At 49.4% G+C, this 18,353-nt stretch overlaps 6 protein-coding genes across 6 annotated transcripts; 3 read left to right on the top strand and 3 right to left on the bottom strand.

Moving 5' to 3' along the window:
* Positions 1-3,162: 3,162 nt before the first annotated feature.
* BKA67DRAFT_541344 (heterokaryon incompatibility protein-domain-containing protein) lies at positions 3,163-5,005 on the top strand (the record flags this gene model as incomplete). Its single annotated transcript, XM_046100920.1, has 4 exons — positions 3,163-3,181; positions 3,222-4,217; positions 4,367-4,821; positions 4,958-5,005. 4 exons carry the CDS (start codon positions 3,163-3,165, stop codon positions 5,003-5,005), a joined length of 1,518 nt encoding a protein of 505 aa, XP_045952890.1.
* A 4,077-nt stretch (positions 5,006-9,082) lies between these two features.
* Positions 9,083-9,732, bottom strand: BKA67DRAFT_584089 (uncharacterized protein). The gene has a single exon (XM_046104124.1). It carries the CDS (start codon positions 9,716-9,718, stop codon positions 9,431-9,433), a length of 288 nt encoding a protein of 95 aa, XP_045952889.1. The 5' UTR covers positions 9,719-9,732; the 3' UTR covers positions 9,083-9,430.
* BKA67DRAFT_584088 (uncharacterized protein) lies at positions 9,722-10,714 on the top strand. Its single transcript, XM_046104123.1, has one exon. It carries the CDS (start codon positions 9,777-9,779, stop codon positions 10,260-10,262), a length of 486 nt encoding a protein of 161 aa, XP_045952888.1. The 5' UTR covers positions 9,722-9,776; the 3' UTR covers positions 10,263-10,714.
* Positions 10,715-12,678: 1,964 nt separating this feature from the next.
* BKA67DRAFT_584085 (VRR-NUC domain-containing protein) lies at positions 12,679-15,648 on the bottom strand. Its single transcript, XM_046104122.1, has 2 exons — positions 14,991-15,648; positions 12,679-14,936 (listed from the first exon to the last, which is right to left on the bottom strand). Exons 1-2 carry the CDS (start codon positions 15,548-15,550, stop codon positions 12,914-12,916), a joined length of 2,583 nt encoding a protein of 860 aa, XP_045952887.1. The 5' UTR covers positions 15,551-15,648; the 3' UTR covers positions 12,679-12,913.
* A 126-nt stretch (positions 15,649-15,774) lies between these two features.
* BKA67DRAFT_584082 (uncharacterized protein) lies at positions 15,775-16,848 on the top strand. Its single transcript, XM_046104121.1, has 3 exons — positions 15,775-16,177; positions 16,300-16,538; positions 16,636-16,848. The coding sequence occupies exons 1-3, from the start codon at positions 15,905-15,907 to the stop codon at positions 16,706-16,708; spliced, it is 585 nt and encodes a 194-aa protein (XP_045952886.1). The 5' UTR covers positions 15,775-15,904; the 3' UTR covers positions 16,709-16,848.
* BKA67DRAFT_584078 (ribosomal S13/S15 N-terminal domain-containing protein) lies at positions 16,849-17,953 on the bottom strand. The gene is made up of 4 exons (XM_046104120.1): positions 17,692-17,953; positions 17,503-17,626; positions 17,271-17,311; positions 16,849-17,210 (listed from the first exon to the last, which is right to left on the bottom strand). The coding sequence occupies exons 1-4, from the start codon at positions 17,800-17,802 to the stop codon at positions 17,031-17,033; spliced, it is 456 nt and encodes a 151-aa protein (XP_045952885.1). The 5' UTR covers positions 17,803-17,953; the 3' UTR covers positions 16,849-17,030.
* Positions 17,954-18,353: the final 400 nt, after the last annotated feature.

Raw genomic sequence — 18,353 nt, 5'->3', positions numbered from 1 at the left:
ATGAGTGCTTCTGACGTCCTAATCTCACGATGGAGCACAACTTGATCGGCGCTCGATTTACGAAGAGCTCTTGCTTAGCCTTGTTTAAAGCATTACCACAACTGAAGCGATGGAGCTATGTCTCCAATTGTTCTTACTAAAGGTTTTTACCCATGGGCCAGCCGCTAAATTTAGACCTTGCACTTGACTGACTGTGCTCGAGTCGTCGCGGGATCTACAACGCGGTGAGCTGGGGAAGAGGTTGGGATGCTCCTCAGCTTGCTGTCAGACCAGAACGTGGCCAAGGTGTTCACGGTACGGACCACACCGCTTCGCCTTTCTACTCTAGTGCTCGGTGGCAACATCGTCAGCCCGTATTCCATCGCGGCATCATGTGACATCATATTATTATAGCTGTGATATGCCCTGCATGAGCTTGATGAGCCTTCACAACGTGGGCGGCACAGAGCATGAAGAAGCCACAAGCTCAATAACACGGCTCAGTATCTAAGCAGTGAATCAAACCCCATCACACTGATGACAGTAAAAACTATATGGATTTTGCTTGAAGCGGGGCCTCGCAACGCAATGCAAAGGGCAGTTATGATCCAAGCCGGCTGGCGAACCCGCCGAAGCTCAAAGGGCTGAATACTGGAAATGTCGGTGTAACCAAAGACTTGCAGAGCGGGTGGCATAGAGACCCAGGCTGCCGCAACTTTGTAACTGTGGCCCTGCAGGTAGCCGATGCCCGGTTTTACGACGCAAGGCAAAAGAGGCCTTGAACACAAAAATGTGTTTCAATGTCTACAAGGTTCAAGATCAATGCTCATGAGTGGTGCTAAATTCACGACCAAATGAATTTTGTGACTGGCCCAGCTTTAACATCATTTTGAGCGATTTAGAGCCGTTCAGTGGTCCTCAGATGGTCACTTCGGCAGTGCTCCTTGCCTTGAACCTGGGGGGGTCGGGTCCATCTTCAGGGACTAGGGTATGATAGGTAGATACAAGGTGGCTCAAATTTACAAGTGCAGCAGGCCAACGTGTTTTGAAAGGCATGTCATGACGCCTGTCTGCTTACTGTAAGCGTCACTTCTACCTTATATGATTGTTGAGCGCTGACATACCATCAACATCAGCATCAGTCACATAACATTGTATAGCACAATTCGAATTACTTGCTGGACTATCCTCTATTCATTGTTCCAGCACTATTAATCTATTTTTTTCTGCTAACCCCTCTGCCTGCAAGGGATATCCGGATGCAAGGAGCTTAGAGCTACAGCCCTGCATTGTCAGTTCTGTATCCCTTCGTAATTCTGCTGAACATGTTGGAACTTACATGATACGCAGGGTTGCAGTCCTGGCGTAGTGGTGCTCCGATTTAGCTGCTCTGTTCGTCGCGCCTACATAGCATGCCTCAGGGTTTATCTCTCCACGTTGCAAGGCTTCCTCCGATGCATCACCAATGTAATTAAACTACGTCTAACCTACCTGAGAAATCTTGAACTGAACTGAAGTGTCGTCCTTGATGAGGTCCATTTGTTTCCTAAATCAGCAATGAGCTCATCCTAGCAGCCCGAGGGTCCGAGGACGAATCAAATCGCGGAGCCCGACATCTGGCTTCTGATTCGGCATCACACTACCTCATACCATTACATAGCTTCAACGCCATTATCATAGCTTCATCGCTACTCCTCACGCTTGTTTACCTGCCTCCTGTTCCTGGCACGATGTGGTCTTGCCAGATTCACCATACAGTAGCTTCCGTCTTTACATTTCCCTGCAGGATATAGACGTCCGCTAGGGCACTGAAACCAGTGGCAACATGATCGACAACTTTGATTTTAGTTTATGTAGGGTTCTATTCAAATGTGTGGCAGTTCTTGCCGAATTCGACCTTGTGTGATGGCTTTGATATCCATCGTTACCGCCGCAAGGCTGGCCATGTGATCAGAGGCCTTCCACCTAGACTACTTTGGGGCTTAGCGACAATTATTGCCTGTTGCCTTGATTTGATTGCCTTGCAGAAAGCTCCAAACCTGATAATGCATCGGGTAGTTTCACGTAGAGGGTGATCAACATCATCACAATCCTAATCTGTGAATTTGTCTTCAGCTCGATGGTCCAGCCAGTCGCTGCTTTACTGTTTTCCTGGAACCAGACCTGTCACGTATGTGTTGTTTGATATCAATCCAAAGGCCTGTTCTAATTGTCATGGTATGGCCATAAACCACAGTGCGTTATGGATCATATGTTATGTTAAGCCGAGAGATCATCGCTTGGTCACCTTCACAGGTATCAAACAAATCCTACGAGTCCCTCATCGGCCGATACCATTATCAATTGTAAACCACGATGTGATAAAGTTGAATCGCTGCGCAAAAAATCACTGCATTATCGCATTATGAAAGGCTTACAATATAATGGTAATCAAACCTGAACTATTGTGTAGTTACCTGAGGACAAGGGGGGCTTAATCTGCTTCAGTAACATACGCGTTGATGTGGCCCCAATAGGCATTGTCTGAAATATCTCCGTTCAGCAGCTTGCCTGGCTCAAACCAACATAAGTTATTGTTTGATCCCACAAGTCACACTTCAATATCAAGCGTGCAGTACCAAGTATAGTCGTATTGTGTGAAAAGTGGCCAATGTAGTCATCATGTCATTCCCAATATCACATGAACACGATCAGAAGCAAGCATTGAGAGCCCGACAAATACAAATGCCTTACCATACATCTATACCATGCTTTACGAGCTGAATGCAAATCAAACAGTGGTTGGACACTAAGTTCAGGCCTGGTCTTAACTGACAAATTGGGTGACATCTTCTAATTAAATCAAGGAAGGAATGAAATTACATGACCTTGTCGATATCCAGCATTCCAAGTTCGCGCTGTGAAAACTAAGAGAGTGTTCAAATCGATTTCAAATCCTACAACTTGTTTTGCTGTTCATATCGCTGCAGGGTCGCCTCTTCACGTGACGAGACGCACAAGCAGATCTGACGAATCAGATAACCGAGATGTAGGTCACCCGATCGTTCACACCTCATTAAGACGAACTTTATCGACTTTCTACCGTATCTTGCTTAGTCTCCAGACTTCTAACCCTCCTAGACAAAGTCACCAGTGGTTAGTATCATTCAAGAGAGTTTGGTATGGTGTCACAGTCCTGACAAAATGGAATATCGTCCTCTGCGTACGTCTCAGGCAGAAATTCGACTCCTCCAGCTCCCAAGCGAGTACTCAAGCCAAAGATCCTCTCGTGTGCGACGTATTATATGTTTCGCTATCGGACTCGTCTCTGTATACTGCATTATCGTATTGTTGGGGGCATGGTGACCTGTCCGGACGCATTTTTGTGGCCGGCACGCAAGTCAGAATTGACAAGAATCTGAGCGATGCGCTTGTCGAATTTCGTCGCCGCGGGCATTTGGCCGTTTGGGCTGATGCCTTGTGTATCGACCAATCGGGTTTTGACGAACGAGATCTTCAGGTGCTTCTCATGTCCAATATATATCGAGGTGCGCATACTGTGATTGCGTGGCTAGGATCCGGAGGATCAAGTGCAGCCGATGACCGTCAACAGATAGAATCGTCCTTGTTGAGGATAGAAGCCGTCTCCAAGGCTGCCAGGGATGTCTTATGTAGTAGAGAGCCTCTATCGTCCATGCTAGAGGCTGAAATTCTCCAGGCCTGGCCCATCCTCTCAGACATACTGAGGGCAGAGTATTGGAGTAGAGTGTGGATCATCCAAGAACTCTGTGTAGGAATGAGCTTGCAGCTGCTATGGAACAGATATTTGATCGATTTAAACGACATAAATGATATGTACAGCATTATGCTGGCCTATCGTAAAATCAAGGGCATAGTTAATGGCGCCCCAGATGTTCCAGGACATCATGTTCAACAGCTTGTGATTATGCGACAGAAAGTGGCCAACCTGACAAGAGATCGCCCGTCTTTGATCGAATATCTGTCTAGATCACATCTAGCGAAAGCTACAGATCAACGCGACAAGGTATTTGCACTCCTGGGCGTGTCAAGAGACGGCATGGACATATTCCCTGCACCCAGCTACACAATGCCGCTCGATAAGCTCAACTTTAACGCGGCGCAACGGTTATTAAGATCAACCGGTTCACTGGACCCCTTTGTGTTCAAAAGTATACCTCCAGGAACGTGGATTCCAGATTGGTTCGAACGCAGACTTGGTCGGAGGAACGTATTCAGAAGTACTTGTCAAGACAACAGGCTTTCTGGCGTTTCTTGGATGGAGGTCCATTGAGCCAAAATGTCTGGAATGCTACCGGCGGGGCCAAAGTAGACATCAGGGCCTTTGAGCCTTGCCTAAGCATTCTAGGATACCTATTTGATAATATAGTTGACTGTTCAGCGACACTCCAAGAAGCTGCCTCCACCCCCTTGCAATGGCCGGCTGGGATAATTCCAGGCCCGCCGACTGGTGAACCACCAAACACGCACAACCCGTTAGATTCTTTGTTCAAACTCATGGTTGTTCTTCGCCCTGTTAAAGATGACAGGCCCAGGCAGATATATGAAAACGAATTTTTATTCTTCAGCAAAGCCTTACGCACCGAGGACGACCCCGAATGGCTTCAACTTCATTTTCCCGAGCTGCACGCTTGGCTTCGTGGTGAGCTAAACACTCAATTTAAAATCAATGGCCATACCATTGGCGATCGGTTCACACAACCAGATGCTGCGAGCCTCTGGCGCCTCGTGTCACATACTTGGCAAGATTACCGCGCAAAAGGTTACTTAGGATCTCTGGTTCCGATCAAAAACTACCACCGAAGGCTTCGTGAGGCCGATCGAGTAGGTGTAGCATGTAGTTTATTAGAAACAATTTGTTGAGGTATGCGACTTTGCGTCACGAAGGCCGGCCTGGTGGGATGGGTCACCAAATTTACTCAACGCGGGGATGTGCTAGCACTTCTACTGGGCTGCACAGTACCCGTTGTGCTTCATAAACTACCATCCGGTGGGTGGCTCATCGTAGGGGATGCTATCGTTCCGGGTTTTATGGACCAGGAAGTGATAAAACACAAGGGACCACCTGTTGAGCGTTGGGTTTATCTAGAGATAAACTAGGTCCAAATTCTAGATAAATAAGCTTACGACATGACTGGTAGACACCGCAAAGATACGACAACATAGGCATTTTCTATATTTGAGAGCAACAGCAGAGCACAACGAGGTGAATTTACTACAGAAGGAGTATCTGGCAGTATATCCAAAGATATGTTGCAAATCTGGATGACGCTTAACAGCCCGACTCATACCACGAACCGCCCACGAGCCGCTCACGAGACTTCACTGGTCTAGATGAGATAATCTTTGATCTTTCGGGCATGACGTGTGCCTTTTGGTTGAAGACGCTCCTGTTCACGACATATGATTACGTGTTGGACTTCGGCTTATCATGTCAGCAACTCGAGGTATGCGAAGTACTTCAGAGCAAAGTGTCGTGTAATGGGAAGTTAAACCGAGCTGTTCTATCTTCCACTCGATCACTGTCTGGAAGTCACTGTTTGTCGTATGTGTGACCAAAAGTTTCGGATGAGCGCGGTTGCTTTCGGTTCAATCGATTTGAGAATTATACCACATTACCGTCGATGAAATGTTGTAGTCATGTTTGATTAGGCTCAATTGTAGCCAAGGACAATATTATCAAAGGAAGTAATAGTAGAGTGCCTCCACGCTTCTATGACAACAAGAGGGTTGATAGGATAGGAGACAAAGGAAGACTTTGAAACGCAACTACATGCTTGAAATTTGATGAAAGAAATTTCAAAGGAGTAGCAAAATTGTATAGCAGGTTTCTTATGCTTCGAAGGAGCGTGAAAATGGTAGGAATTTGCAGTTCGGCTTGATGTGGGCGTCGCAGACTCCCCGAGAACCCCTTGAGATCCTGACCCTATTTGACAAAGCCTTGTATTTCAATGCAGTCAAAACCGGTCAAGTAACGCAGATATTTGTTACAACCAATGCGTTTTATGATGTGAGAGTCATTCGGCGGAGATATTTCCCTGAATCCCCGTGGCTACTAGTGACACCTTGGCGATCACTCTGGAACCGAAGCCTGCGGCTATCTGGATACGCCATTGAATTTTACAAGTGAAAAATGACACTGCGCGCAAAAGCACACTATAGACAGTCTTGTACATCCGCGAAGTATTGTCCCTGTTGTGCTATGGAATGGTGTGTAAACATCGCCTCCTGACGGTTGACAGTATCATCATCTTCAGGGGCTGCAGAGATGTATTTCGCGTCAAACGATGCCTTGGCTTGGGCCTGCTTGAGTGTAAAGATGCACGACATTTGAGCACGTCTCGTGTTTTAAATATTGTGCCAGAGGCATTTTGACAGACAAGCCTGTTAAAAATTTCACCTTGCTTGAGAGAGGGGTGTGTCTACTGGCACCATACCAGGCTTACTGGAAGCTCATCATCTTAATTTGGAGGAAGGGTCATCTACTCCTGCCAACAGGCGTACTCGTAAGGGGTCCTGCCAGGACACGGATATGCATCTGAAAGTAGTTTGCCGCGATCTTCCCAACGAATTATGGCGACCTGGTCGCATTTAACCGACTTACGCGCGCTTGAGAGTGCAACAAGAGGTGCATCACGATGGAACAGCAAGGGTGACAATCCTAAGAAACTAGTACCGCCATGTCTGGGCTCGGATGGCTGCCCATTCCTGGAACGTAGGAGTTTCCTGCCGGAACAAACTCAAGACTTAGACGAATCACTCAGCAATGAGGTATAGCCTCGCAGACCAGCTTGCCAGCTGAGGGCTGAACAAAAGTACTCTTCAGCCCAGTGCCTCTGATCGAGCGCCCTAGCTAGCATGCCCATATGACGGATTCCCGGGCCAGCATTCAGGTGAGATCTATAGGAATATGCATAGTAGTCACTGGCCAGACTCCGGCTCAAGTCTAGAGACCGATAGTTTGGATATGAGCCGCGTCTAGATCCTGGCGCCACATGTTGATCGCTCCTACGAAGCTTCCGTGAACGTTCCCTTGCCGCGATATTACAAGGATATGATACATGGCCTAAGAACGACCAGGAAGGTGCGTGAGCATATGCCAACTTGGACAAGCACATGATTGACAAACTCGATGCTAGTAAGCATGAATGATGGAGCCAGCACCACCATAAATTCCTCCCTTGGGTGCCGCTAGTCTTGGGATGCCCTCCATCATGTAATATAGCTTGACTCCAGGGAGCCATCCATGCATTCTAAAGTGGCCGGCGGTATGGCAAGCAATCATAGCCGAGAGTCATTTCGACAATCATTAGAAATGATCGCGGGTACAATACGGAAGGATTTCCTTGACGAAGTCTAACGAATCCTGAAAGGGTTGTTGGCGCTTACCACTGGGTAGAGGCGCGATGGCTCCACCAACACTTTACCATTAGCATGGGTTGAACATCGTAATATGGAGCGCTGCAATCAAGAGCCGCATAGATGAGCAGTCATGAGCGAATTGATTGCTGGTGTTGTTGTCCTCTCCTTTGGAGGCTCTAACAAGGTCAGAAATCCGGTCGGCGCCTGCGACCAAGAGCCGCGCGCTGGATTTGCTGTGTTTTGCGATGCATTGACAATAGCTCTTGTTTGGTAGTTGGCCTTGCCAGCCTCCAGGTATTCAGCGCTGAAGACATCCCGACCAACGACAACGACGACTACCATCGAGGTAATGTCCTGCATCAGGATGCGCGCGCTCCCCGCTAGCGGTCTTCCACATTCTTCTCCCAAAACGGCCCCGTTTAGACCCCGAGAAGGACAGCCTCTAGTTGTCAGAATCCAATGACAAGTGAAGCAGTCTTCTTGAGCCGCGCGCTGACTGAAGCAAATACTTTGAGGGCTGAGGGGGAAAAAGAAAGAAAGAAAGAAAAAACCATAGGAACCATGGAAGTAGCCTCTGAAATTTGCCTCTGCTGGACGAGGAATAAAGCGAACATAAGCGCCATGCTGAGCATAAAATGGCACCAACATCCCGATCTACTATGTTGTGATGATATTTGACCTTTACCAAGAAAGACATCAACATTTCTCACGGATCCTCCACGGCATTTCTTTTCAGTCACTATATGACCAAAGCTTCCAAACCTTCTTTGAAGCATGATCATCTGAATTGTCGAGTGGAGTATACGAAAAACAACTCACGACCGTTACTTGGGCAAAGTCCTCAGCTCAACTAGCCCCTCAGTCATTCGCCTCTTCCCTGCATAGGACTTTGATCACATCGCCCGGCTCACGTCACGAGGTGTGAGCGTTGTTGTGTCTTCCCGGCATACATAGCGCCTTTGGTCGAAATCAATATGTAAGTTGATGTGGTGGTCGTTTTCGCGACGTCGAATCAAAGTGAACCAATGAAAGTGTACTAATAATAGCGGAAGCGCTTCGAGGACCAGGTTTGCAGGAGCCCAGACGAATCAGCGATCGCACTGCTGCGGATTCGGCTAGGTACATCGGTCACTTAGTCCCGAATACTCGATAGGCGCTTACAGCGAAGCATTGAACCCTGGAGCGTTGTGCCAACCAAGGGCCTACAGCAGGGGCTTATAAACGAATCACAAACAAGATCCAGCTTACCATTTCCCACCATTCAATCTAGTAGTTCGTCGCAAGCACTACGCATTTTTTAAGTAGACAATACTCGACTTGACTGCCGAGGTGTACATATTCGATTCCATTGGGAGGCAACTCGCCCATTTACGTTGTACTTGGGCTAGAGCAACTCTCAGCACACGCCAAACCATTGATCGCTACCCGGCACCGGGAACAGCGAACTGTTGAACACCACTTGCAAGCCAGCCGCTTTCGTGGCCAATCCCATCTGTCTACTACCAGTTGAATCTGCCCACCGGTCAAGGACACTCGTGGATCCTTTGAAGGACAACACTCGTCTTTCTTGTCAGCCGGCAAGGTTCATCTCACGCACTACGGGATATTTCTCGGTTGGCCCCCGGACTATAGCACGCGCCGGCCAGCTACACAAGCCAGTCTCACTGACAGGATCACTTCCGTTCAGCACGCCAGTACTGCTAAGCCTTCCACCCCCTGGACGCACACCCATCCGCTTGGATCAGTCACATTGATTCTAGCGTTTCTAGCGAAGGTTTAGCTCAAAGCTTTGCCGTTTGGCGCCCTCGTCTCAGCGTCTGCTGGCAAGGTTTCCGAGCCCCCCTCGCGCGCGTGAAACAAAACAGGACCCGCCTTGGCCAATCTACCTCCAAGACACCACTGCGCTTGGCTCTTAGCCGTGACGGGATCACATACATACATATTATAGCCATTGCTTCCCTCTTCCAACTTCCACCTGCTCCCTACCACAACTGCCGGATCTTCCCTCTTCAACGGCGACTTGTCAGTGCAGCTTGGTCGGCAGCCCTCCTACCCACCTCCACCTCTTGAGTCATTCGCTTGACTTAAGCTTGTGTCGATATATCACATCACACAATACCGCACTAAGACACTCAACCGTCAATACCGACGACATGAAGCCCACCAGCAAGCCCAAGCTCCCGCAGTTGACAACTCCTGTCACGGCAACATTCCCCTCGGAGCTTTCTGCTCTGTCGGCGAGGACGCCCTTGTCAGCTGTACCCCCTACCTTTAAGGAGGAATTTACCAAGACTCCCATCAGTCCGCCGATTGCATACATGGACTTTCTCAACGCAATGTCGGTGGCTTCGCCAGTCATTCCCGAGAAGCGATCTTGCAGCTCAAGCGAAGAGGACGAGGACGCGGCACAGGAATCCATGCCCTCAACGGCTAGCAGCGCGCAGACAGACTGCTCTTGCAAGTGTGGGAACCACAAATCTGCCACCCCCGTACCAGCAAGCCCCTACCCAACTCACCCCATGTCAGCACCGCCGACTGGTGCTACCTCTTTCCCGAGCTTGCACATCCCACCTTCGCCTGCCATGTCAACATTGGAGTCGCCCATGAGCGCGACAGCCCGGTCGCCATTCAGCGCAAGATCAGTCCGCTCACCTTTCGACTGGGAAGCGGCCCTAAAAGCCCGGTATTCGCAGGACTGCAGGGCCACCAAGTCAACGAATAGAAGTGTGCAGCATATCAGAGAGGTGGTGACGAGGACAGTCACCTACACGCCAAGGATGAACCCAGCACCCAAGGGGAAGAGGAGGCGAACGGAATGCTCAAAATCACAGGTTATGAAGGCAGCGGCGGCAGCAGCAGGGGAATCAATACCGCCACCAACGACCAGATCAAAATCAGCATGATCTTAAAACACAACTTTCTTGACAACCTCACGTCTCCGAAATCAACCAAAGTCTCCACCTAACCATCAACAATCCTTCAGCGATTTATTTTGTTCATATTAATCCTTCGAGCGCCACCTGTTCCCACTATTATTACTATTACCACAAACTATCTATCGACGCCTTCAACCCAACGATAATCATCATCGTTTGGCAAGGCGTAAACACCTATCCCGACTAAAAGAGCTACGGAACGACTTTACGAGGACTTTTATCTTATGGAGTTTCAACGGCGTTGCTGGCGGCGTCCTCATCTGACACGGCTTGCACGATACCAAGGGAAGGAGTTCGAATGGTTCATGTGACTGGGTATGCGTCACTATTTGGGAGGACTTTTAACTATCAACTAAGACGGATCCAACTGTTGTATCTAGGTACTTATTGAGGCATCAAGCCAAGGCATTCAATACGAGATATCCTGATTGGGCCTTTTCACTGTAGACGGCGTGTCGCACGTATCGTGATGTTTGTTTGTTTTGACCAAGTGATATCGCCGCAATGTTTTGCATACCCGCCGCGGCCTACAAACGCGACCATTCGTACATGACTAACTACTCAGGTGGCCGTTGTTTCGGTGGCCCCAGATAACCCAACCACCCGCTGACCAACATACCTTGCAGAAGATCACTCCGAAATAAAAACGAGTGGGACCTCGATGTGATGGGACTACCACTGGTTGCAAGTCTCGTAACGCGTAACGCGGGAAGTGTCACCAGAACGCCTGTCATCAACTAGAAAGCGCGTCGGTTGTTCGTTGGGGGCCTTTGGGGATAGACCACCACCACCACCACTCCCTGAACCAGGCTGCCACGCGACCCGATACATCTGCTGCAGAAAAAATATTGGTGTCTCTCTCTATCTCAAGAAAAATTAAAATTTCCCCCTTCCCCCTCCCCATCCAATCTCTATCTGACGATGGCACCCTCCCAACTTTTACTGGGCTTACGTGCGTGTGTGTGTGTGTGTGTGCACACGGCCTCTCCCGCCTTTGACTAAGGCTCCTCCTCTCATGTCTTACGGGCTCACCGAAAAACAACATAAAACATATTCACATTTGATAAGCTAGGTCATAAAAAAAACCCCCCCAAGAAGAGGTGCCCTACCAGAGAAGAGTGCGTGCAGTCGTGGGCGCTTAACCCGTCCCTGCCTCGGGCCAATCGTTTTACAGCGCGGGGTTATGGGGTCAGATCTGCTCCTTGGTGATTGGCTGTTCTGAGCGCTTATACGTAGAAAAGTAGTGGTGTGTAGGCATGGTCACCCCCCTGTCTCGTCCCCCCTCCGCTGCACCATGCAGGTTCCAGGATGTCGGGACAGTGTTTCGAAAGAAAGAAAAAAGCCTGTAGAACGAAACAAAGAAGGAGAGGAGCCTTGCGTTCGCAGAGGGTGTTACAAGCATGTTCATGGAAGCGAAATCTATGCGACTAGACGTCGATTGGGAAATTTCTAAGCCAACAATCTACGTAGTGTAGGTTCATGGGGGGAGGGGAGAGTGCAAGATGCGTAGCAAGGGCGAGGGAGGTAAAGTGACCTATTTGGTGCTGCTTGCGAATGAATCTATGGGCGACTACGGCATAGTCGACACATACTAAGACCCATACATAAGAGGGCGGTGATATAGAGACCTCACCGCCCGTCCAGTCCACTTCCACTCCAAAGCGAACCACGGAAGGGCCTCGTCAAAGACGGGGCCATCCAATGAATGAACGAAATGCTAGCTGGGGGGGGTGTCTGAGTCTCTCAAAACAACTTCAAAGACACAGGGACTTCTTTCTAACTAGTTGACGAGCCAGTGGCTTATGATATAAGAAGCGCCGTTGCTGTCATGCGTGTCCGACATAGCGCGTCCTTTTCTTGCCCGCTTGCCCTTTGATTGCATCTAAGCACAACAAACAATCAAGCATTCTTCCCGGACTTCTACGGGCGCGTGTGACACACATTGCAGTAGGCTGCATTTCGCAGAGACACGACAAATAGCATATCATAGCTCCTCTCCAGCGTCTCAATTGAAATGGACCTACCTTTTCATTTGTTCGCAAAGGGCAGCTTTATGTAGTAGGCACAGACATATTCGGTTCTCAGCCAGAGGAAAACCCTTTTACCGCATCAGGCAACGAATGGGTACATAGCAACCCTGATTACGGACCATGCCGAAGAAAAACGTGCCAACCCTGTCCGCATCAAGAATGAATCACGGTCTTGGCTTGGAGATTGAAACAGTCTCCTCTGCCAAAAGCAGTAAGATTCAAGAAGCATGGGTGTCATACACAGTACGCTGTTTCGAAGGATATAAGCAGGCTGAGTTAATTCTATGGAACAGGCCTTTTATCTATGATCAAGGAGGTCTTGATGGCCGCGTCGATTGGCTTCTGCAAAGCAGGCGTATTTTATTTTTATTGTTATCTAAATTGATTCTCGTCACTCCGTACATGTGGGGTCTTGCATTAATAGTTTTGCCCATGCCATATTCGCAGGGTATATTATATGATGAACACCACCCACGTTTTAATAACGGAGATGATAATCTAAACATAGACGAGCCCCGAGGGTGCAAGACACGACGTTGCACGATGCCACAACGGAATTACAATACCCTCCACGATCCAGCTTCGCCTTCAAACCCGTCTGACCTCCTTAGCCACCGCGTTGCACAGCGCCACTCTTACCCCTGCTCCCGTCAGGACATGAATCCACAGCCTCTGAGTATCGCTCAAGCGATCGTTGGCGCTTTTGACTTCTGAGAACATGACCTCCTTCGGCTCCTTCCTCCACAGAATTAGATCTGGTAGACCCCCACCCCTTTGTCCATACTCCTGTGCCATGACTTTACATACCGTCGCCAGGGCCGCGCCATCGAAGCAGTCGACTAACTCGAGAAGATCAGGTAGTTCATAGTCCCAGTTGAGGCCAACGACACAAGTGCGTCTCTCTCGTTCTCGGCCATCGACTTCTTGCACAAGGCGTGCTGCCTCGCCGTTGGCAATTTCGACGAGGCGGTGATTGATCTCGGATGCCCTCGTTGGGTAGAAGGCGTCCGTGAACAGGTCGAGCGGACACGTCTGGTAAGCCGTCTGGAAGACGTTGGGGATATAAAGGAAAAGGATATCGTAGAAGAGGTAGGCAAACAACGTCCTGATAATGCCGCCTTCGGCATGGTAGCCTTTCCATCCTTGACACCGGTAGGAACTGAGGCACATGGCTTCTACACTGCATTCGCCGTCACCTTCGGCTTCGTCGACCCAGATAGTTTTCGTGCTGGGACCACGCCCTTTCTTGCCTGTGATTTCATCCTTTTTGAGTTGAACACCTTCAATGAAGTGCTCCTCTGGCTTCTTGAGTTTGACATGTCCAAAATCATGCTGCAAGCGAAAAGGCACCCTGAGCTGTTTCTCAAGTTTCAGGATTCGCTTTTGCAGATCATAGTGGTACTTCAGATGGCAATCGGGGTCTTCCAGGGCTGTTTCGCATGTTGTCACTGCTATTCGTTTCCAGTTTTTCTTCTGCACTTCGGGATCCTTGTAAGTAGGATCTGGCTCTAGTGCATACATGTAATGTTCTTCCAAAAGCGCCTTTCGTTGATACCAAGCGCCGCGGCGCGCATGGTGAAACAACCTCTGATCGAGAAGTTCCGTCAAAACCGAGTGCTCCCTCCTGTGTTCTTTGAATCTCCCAAGGACGCTAGTAGCCTTATGTATGATACGAGTGTATGGATGGACTGGCGAAAAGCGTCGTAAATACGTGCCTTCGCCGGTCTCGTACACTCTTTCTTCTTTGATTTGCTCTTCTTGGAGCAGCTGTTTCCAGCGGTCATACGTGCGCTCGAAAATATCCAGTACCTTTTGATACCCTTCATCCCGTGGAGGACCACTGAATTCAAGAATGCTGTCGACGGAGAACTCGGTTCTCGTTGCGGTTTCAAACTCAAGTAAATGGTTCCGCGATGTGAATATGTTTGCGGACCTGCAGACAATGTACTCGGGGAAATTGCGTCGTGAGATCTTAGAAAGAATGATGGCTGTCAGAGACTTCTCTGTCCACTCTGTAGACCTGTAAAATACCAGATGGACTCTCTCGAACAATTTGAGGACCGGCAAAGAGAGCCTAATGCATGGTCCCGCGATACTCATAATCTTTTCCAGAAAATGTTGATTTCTGTTGGATTCATCGGCAGGTTGAAGTCCAGGTGAATCTGCTTCCGGCGTTCCGTTGTCATCTGAGACAGTTGAGTTGTGAGTGCTGGATCTTCGCAGACCCACAGACATCAAACCGGATTGGCGGTTACTCATTTTGCAGACAGATCTCACCAGATCTGCTTTGTTTTTGCCTTGAACTTTCGCGTCCTTGGCAAGCCCTTTCAGTTCATCAAGACTTAGAAGCGTGATGGCCTCATCGACTGTGCTAATACATGCATCGGAATTATCTGCAAACTTGAAAGATCCTCCCAAGGTGTGTTCTTCTTGGGCGAAATCAGAGGCATCTTCTTCAGAATCAGGTTGGGATCCTGATAGCACAGCTGGGAATTTTCTCGGTTGTTGCAGTTCCTCTACGGCCCTTTCAAGATCCGAGACATCACCGTGATAGCCAAGCTTGGCTATTCGATGCCAGACTGCTTGCTTCCGCAGAAAGAGTCGAACATACCTAGTTCCACCATCAGAATTTCAGGGCTATGTTTGAATTCTGTTGTGGACGTACAAGTATTGTGCCTCATAGCTCGATTTCTCCCAGTTATCGAACAACGCACGCTCTTTCTCATCAAACAGATGAGACTCGTCTTCCAAAACCGTACTCAAGGCAAGATTGAAGGCATCTACGTACAATGAGCTTTTACCTTTCACCCATTCCCGGTTGACGAATCTCGAGGTTGCAGTCTCGGACTTTTCTCCTTGCGACGCTCTGAAAGTCTCATACTCCTCTATCGCTTCCTTGTCGGCTTTAATGTCAGGTAGTGAGCTCTCAATTGCGGTTGGCCGCCCAGCTACAGAATCGGCCTCAGACTGAAAGAGGGCATCGTCATTAACAGGCGATGCCGTATCTGCCGTGTATACCCTTTTCGAACGAGCAGCATTCAGCGTTGGCCTCAGTGGGTTCCTGTCTGAGAGCGACGTCTCGGAATCCCCATCACTGTCCGGGATCTCCTTCTTGACCCGCTTCGCAGGTGGCTCTACTTGCAGAGCCGGCTCCTTTCCTTTGCCAGGTGAGCCGTTCTGATGATGAGACGTTGAAGGGTTAATTCTCTGAACAAACTTGTCCATTATATTGTGGTTGTGGTCAAGGCAGTCGACTGCACCGAAGGATGCATTTTGTCTGATGCAGTGAAATTGTGAACAAAAGGGAGAATCTATGTTAGCTGAGGCGCGTTTTTGCCTAATGAAGCAGTAATCATAACGCGTGATGCACGCCTAGTCATGTGCTAGACATCACCTAGCCCAATTAAAAAAAGCCTCCCACTTCTCCCCAAAGCTCATCTGGCAGGCGTTCGGCAGCTGCCGCTTCCACTACCACCACCGGTCACAGGCCAAAGGACCAGCTCGTTGGGGGAGGATTGCGAGCAAGAACACTACTGTACACCACAACAAGTTCAATTCTCATATTCGAGAACCGCAGAAATGGCCGAAGAGAGTCGCCGGGTCTCCACGACTCCAATCCCTGTCCCCGTCCCCTTTGGCGCGCACCAGCCCACCATCCAGCCGACGCCGAGCCCGCTGAGCCAGCAACCCATCGCGGCACCACCGCCTCCTCCAGTGGACACCAGCACAAACGCGAATGCGACTGCGACTGCGACCTCGACGACTGCGACGACAGACATCGTGGCACCCGAAAGCATTGCCCCGGCCTCCAAGGATGTCGCAATGACCGATGCCGAACCTATTGCCGCCGCCGTACGTACACACTTCTTACATAAACTATTACGCATATGTATCCCTATCATATCAAACGCCTTGAAAGGGAAAATAAAAAGAAGAAGGAGAAGAAGCATCTGTTAATGACAATGAGATGACAGTCCCCGGCCCCTCAACAACACGCCGCATCGCCAGCACCCGGAGGTCGCGCCGGAGGCACGCCCGCCCGCGCAACAAACGGGATGCAGGAGAGTTCGTCGCGCGCCGCCAGCGCACACCCGGACCCTGGGTTCACGATGCCCTCGGAGGCGCCGCCTCACGGGGCGCCGGCGCGGCAGTATCTGAACAGCAAGGTGACGGGCGCAGTGCTGGAGGGTATGAAGTTGGTTGCCAAGGAGCAGTAAGTCCCAAGTTTCTTGTTCCGCGAAACCCCCCCTCCTCGGCATTCTCTCATGATTCTTTCGGTTGGTTGGTCTATGCTAATTGACGCACGACAGACCCAGGGATCCCTTGCGTGTGTTGGGCGAGTTCCTATTACAGCGCTCCAAGGACATTGAGGGTTCGACATAATGTACTTAGATTCTTGCATTGAGACGGCGTTTAGGCTGCGGATTGGAAAAGCATAGTTTGACGATTGAACACGCAGTTCAAGTCTGGAGGGCTGTTTTGTCACTTATGATACCACTGCAATGAGATTCGGATGTGTTGGTTTCTGCAATCGTACAGTTCATGAGATTGTCATTTGACATCTCTACGTGAAAATTTACGGCTATCTATTCGTGAAAACCGTTCATGACTTTTTGCCTTAAAAGCAAATGGTTTCCTTTCCGTAAAACTCCATGACCAAGCACTTCATGCAGAACCAAGACCAACCCTTGTATCAAGGGACCGCTTATGCAACGATGGTGCTGGCAGTGGCGGACTCGTACTTCCAGGTAGGGGGAAGGACACCGACGGTCTTGTAGTAACGGGCAAGACGGTGGATACGGGACTCAATGAGAATCAGACGGAACTTGGAGTCCTTGTCCTTGCGGTTACGCTCCAAGTGCTTTCTAACGGCAACAGCCTTCTTCTGTACGACGGATATGTATCAGTAACGTTCTTTTGAGACGGGGACAATGGTGGTACTGACGATCAACATGTAGAGATCCTCGGGCATCTCAGGAGCCAGACCTAAAAGAATGTTGTCAGCATAAACATTCAAGTCACTCTGTCAGCCGTAACCGAGCAGAGGCGTAATGATATATCGTATTTGCTCTCGTCTCCAAATAGAACGAGGCACATCATGTTCACAAGACACAAATATCACATGTTCCAAAGCATCGTTCATCGGACGGGTCGGGAGGAGGAGGTTCGTGGCGTACCGCTGGACTTGAGGATTCGCAGAATCTTGTTGCCGGTGACGAATCGGACCTGGGCAATTCCGTGGGAGTCACGGAGGATGACACCGATCTGCGAGGGGGTGGCTCCACGCTTGGCCAACTTGCACTGGAGGTAACAGTGTCAGCATTTCCCCAAGAGTCTCAACGGTTCGTATTCATGTAGAGACGTACGATCTGGTCAACGACCTGGTCGGGAGTGGTCTTCAACCAAGACGGGGGAGTACGGCTGTAGGGGGTAGCTGAAGAGCTGATGCCCTTTCCGGAGCTGTGAAGACGACCCATGGTGACGGTTTGGTGGGTTGGTGGAGTTGTCGAGGTTGTCGCGAAGGTTGTCCGGCTGGAGAGATTGTCGTTGTCACGAGAAAAGAGAGGTCGAGTCGCGATAGATTGGAAGTCGTTGCCCGCTCTGAAATTCAGTGGGAAAATTGTGCGCCTGCCAAGATTTGGTGAGTGGAGGGTAGTGGTAGCTGCTGTGATTGGCCAGAAAAAGAAAGCTTAGATAAGATACCGAAATTCTGCCGCTTAGCTCCACCTGCAGTCCAAGACTTCTCTGAGCTGGGAAATTTTCTGGCAGCCAATCTTCTCACTCATTCTTCAACCGCAATTTTCTCTCGGCCAAATATTCCGATGGCCAGCTCTTGGGTTTGAGTTAAATCGCTGCGAGGGTTTGTTTGCACCACTGATGATCTACCAGATCTCACTGTCACGCTACTTGTGAATTGACCTTGGTAAGCAATTGTGTTCCTCTCCTCCCTTCTTCCCCCATTGTCTCTTATGATGAAACTCAATACATATACTTTTTTCTGGTACCTCTTATTTTAGAGCCTCGGCTC

This window comes from Truncatella angustata (assembly GCF_020726525.1).
Source record: "Truncatella angustata strain MPI-SDFR-AT-0073 chromosome Unknown BKA67scaffold_10, whole genome shotgun sequence".
NCBI lineage: Eukaryota > Fungi > Ascomycota > Sordariomycetes > Amphisphaeriales > Sporocadaceae > Truncatella > Truncatella angustata.
Note: the sequence above shows the minus strand (reverse complement) of the source record. Positions and strands in the feature narration are given on the sequence as shown.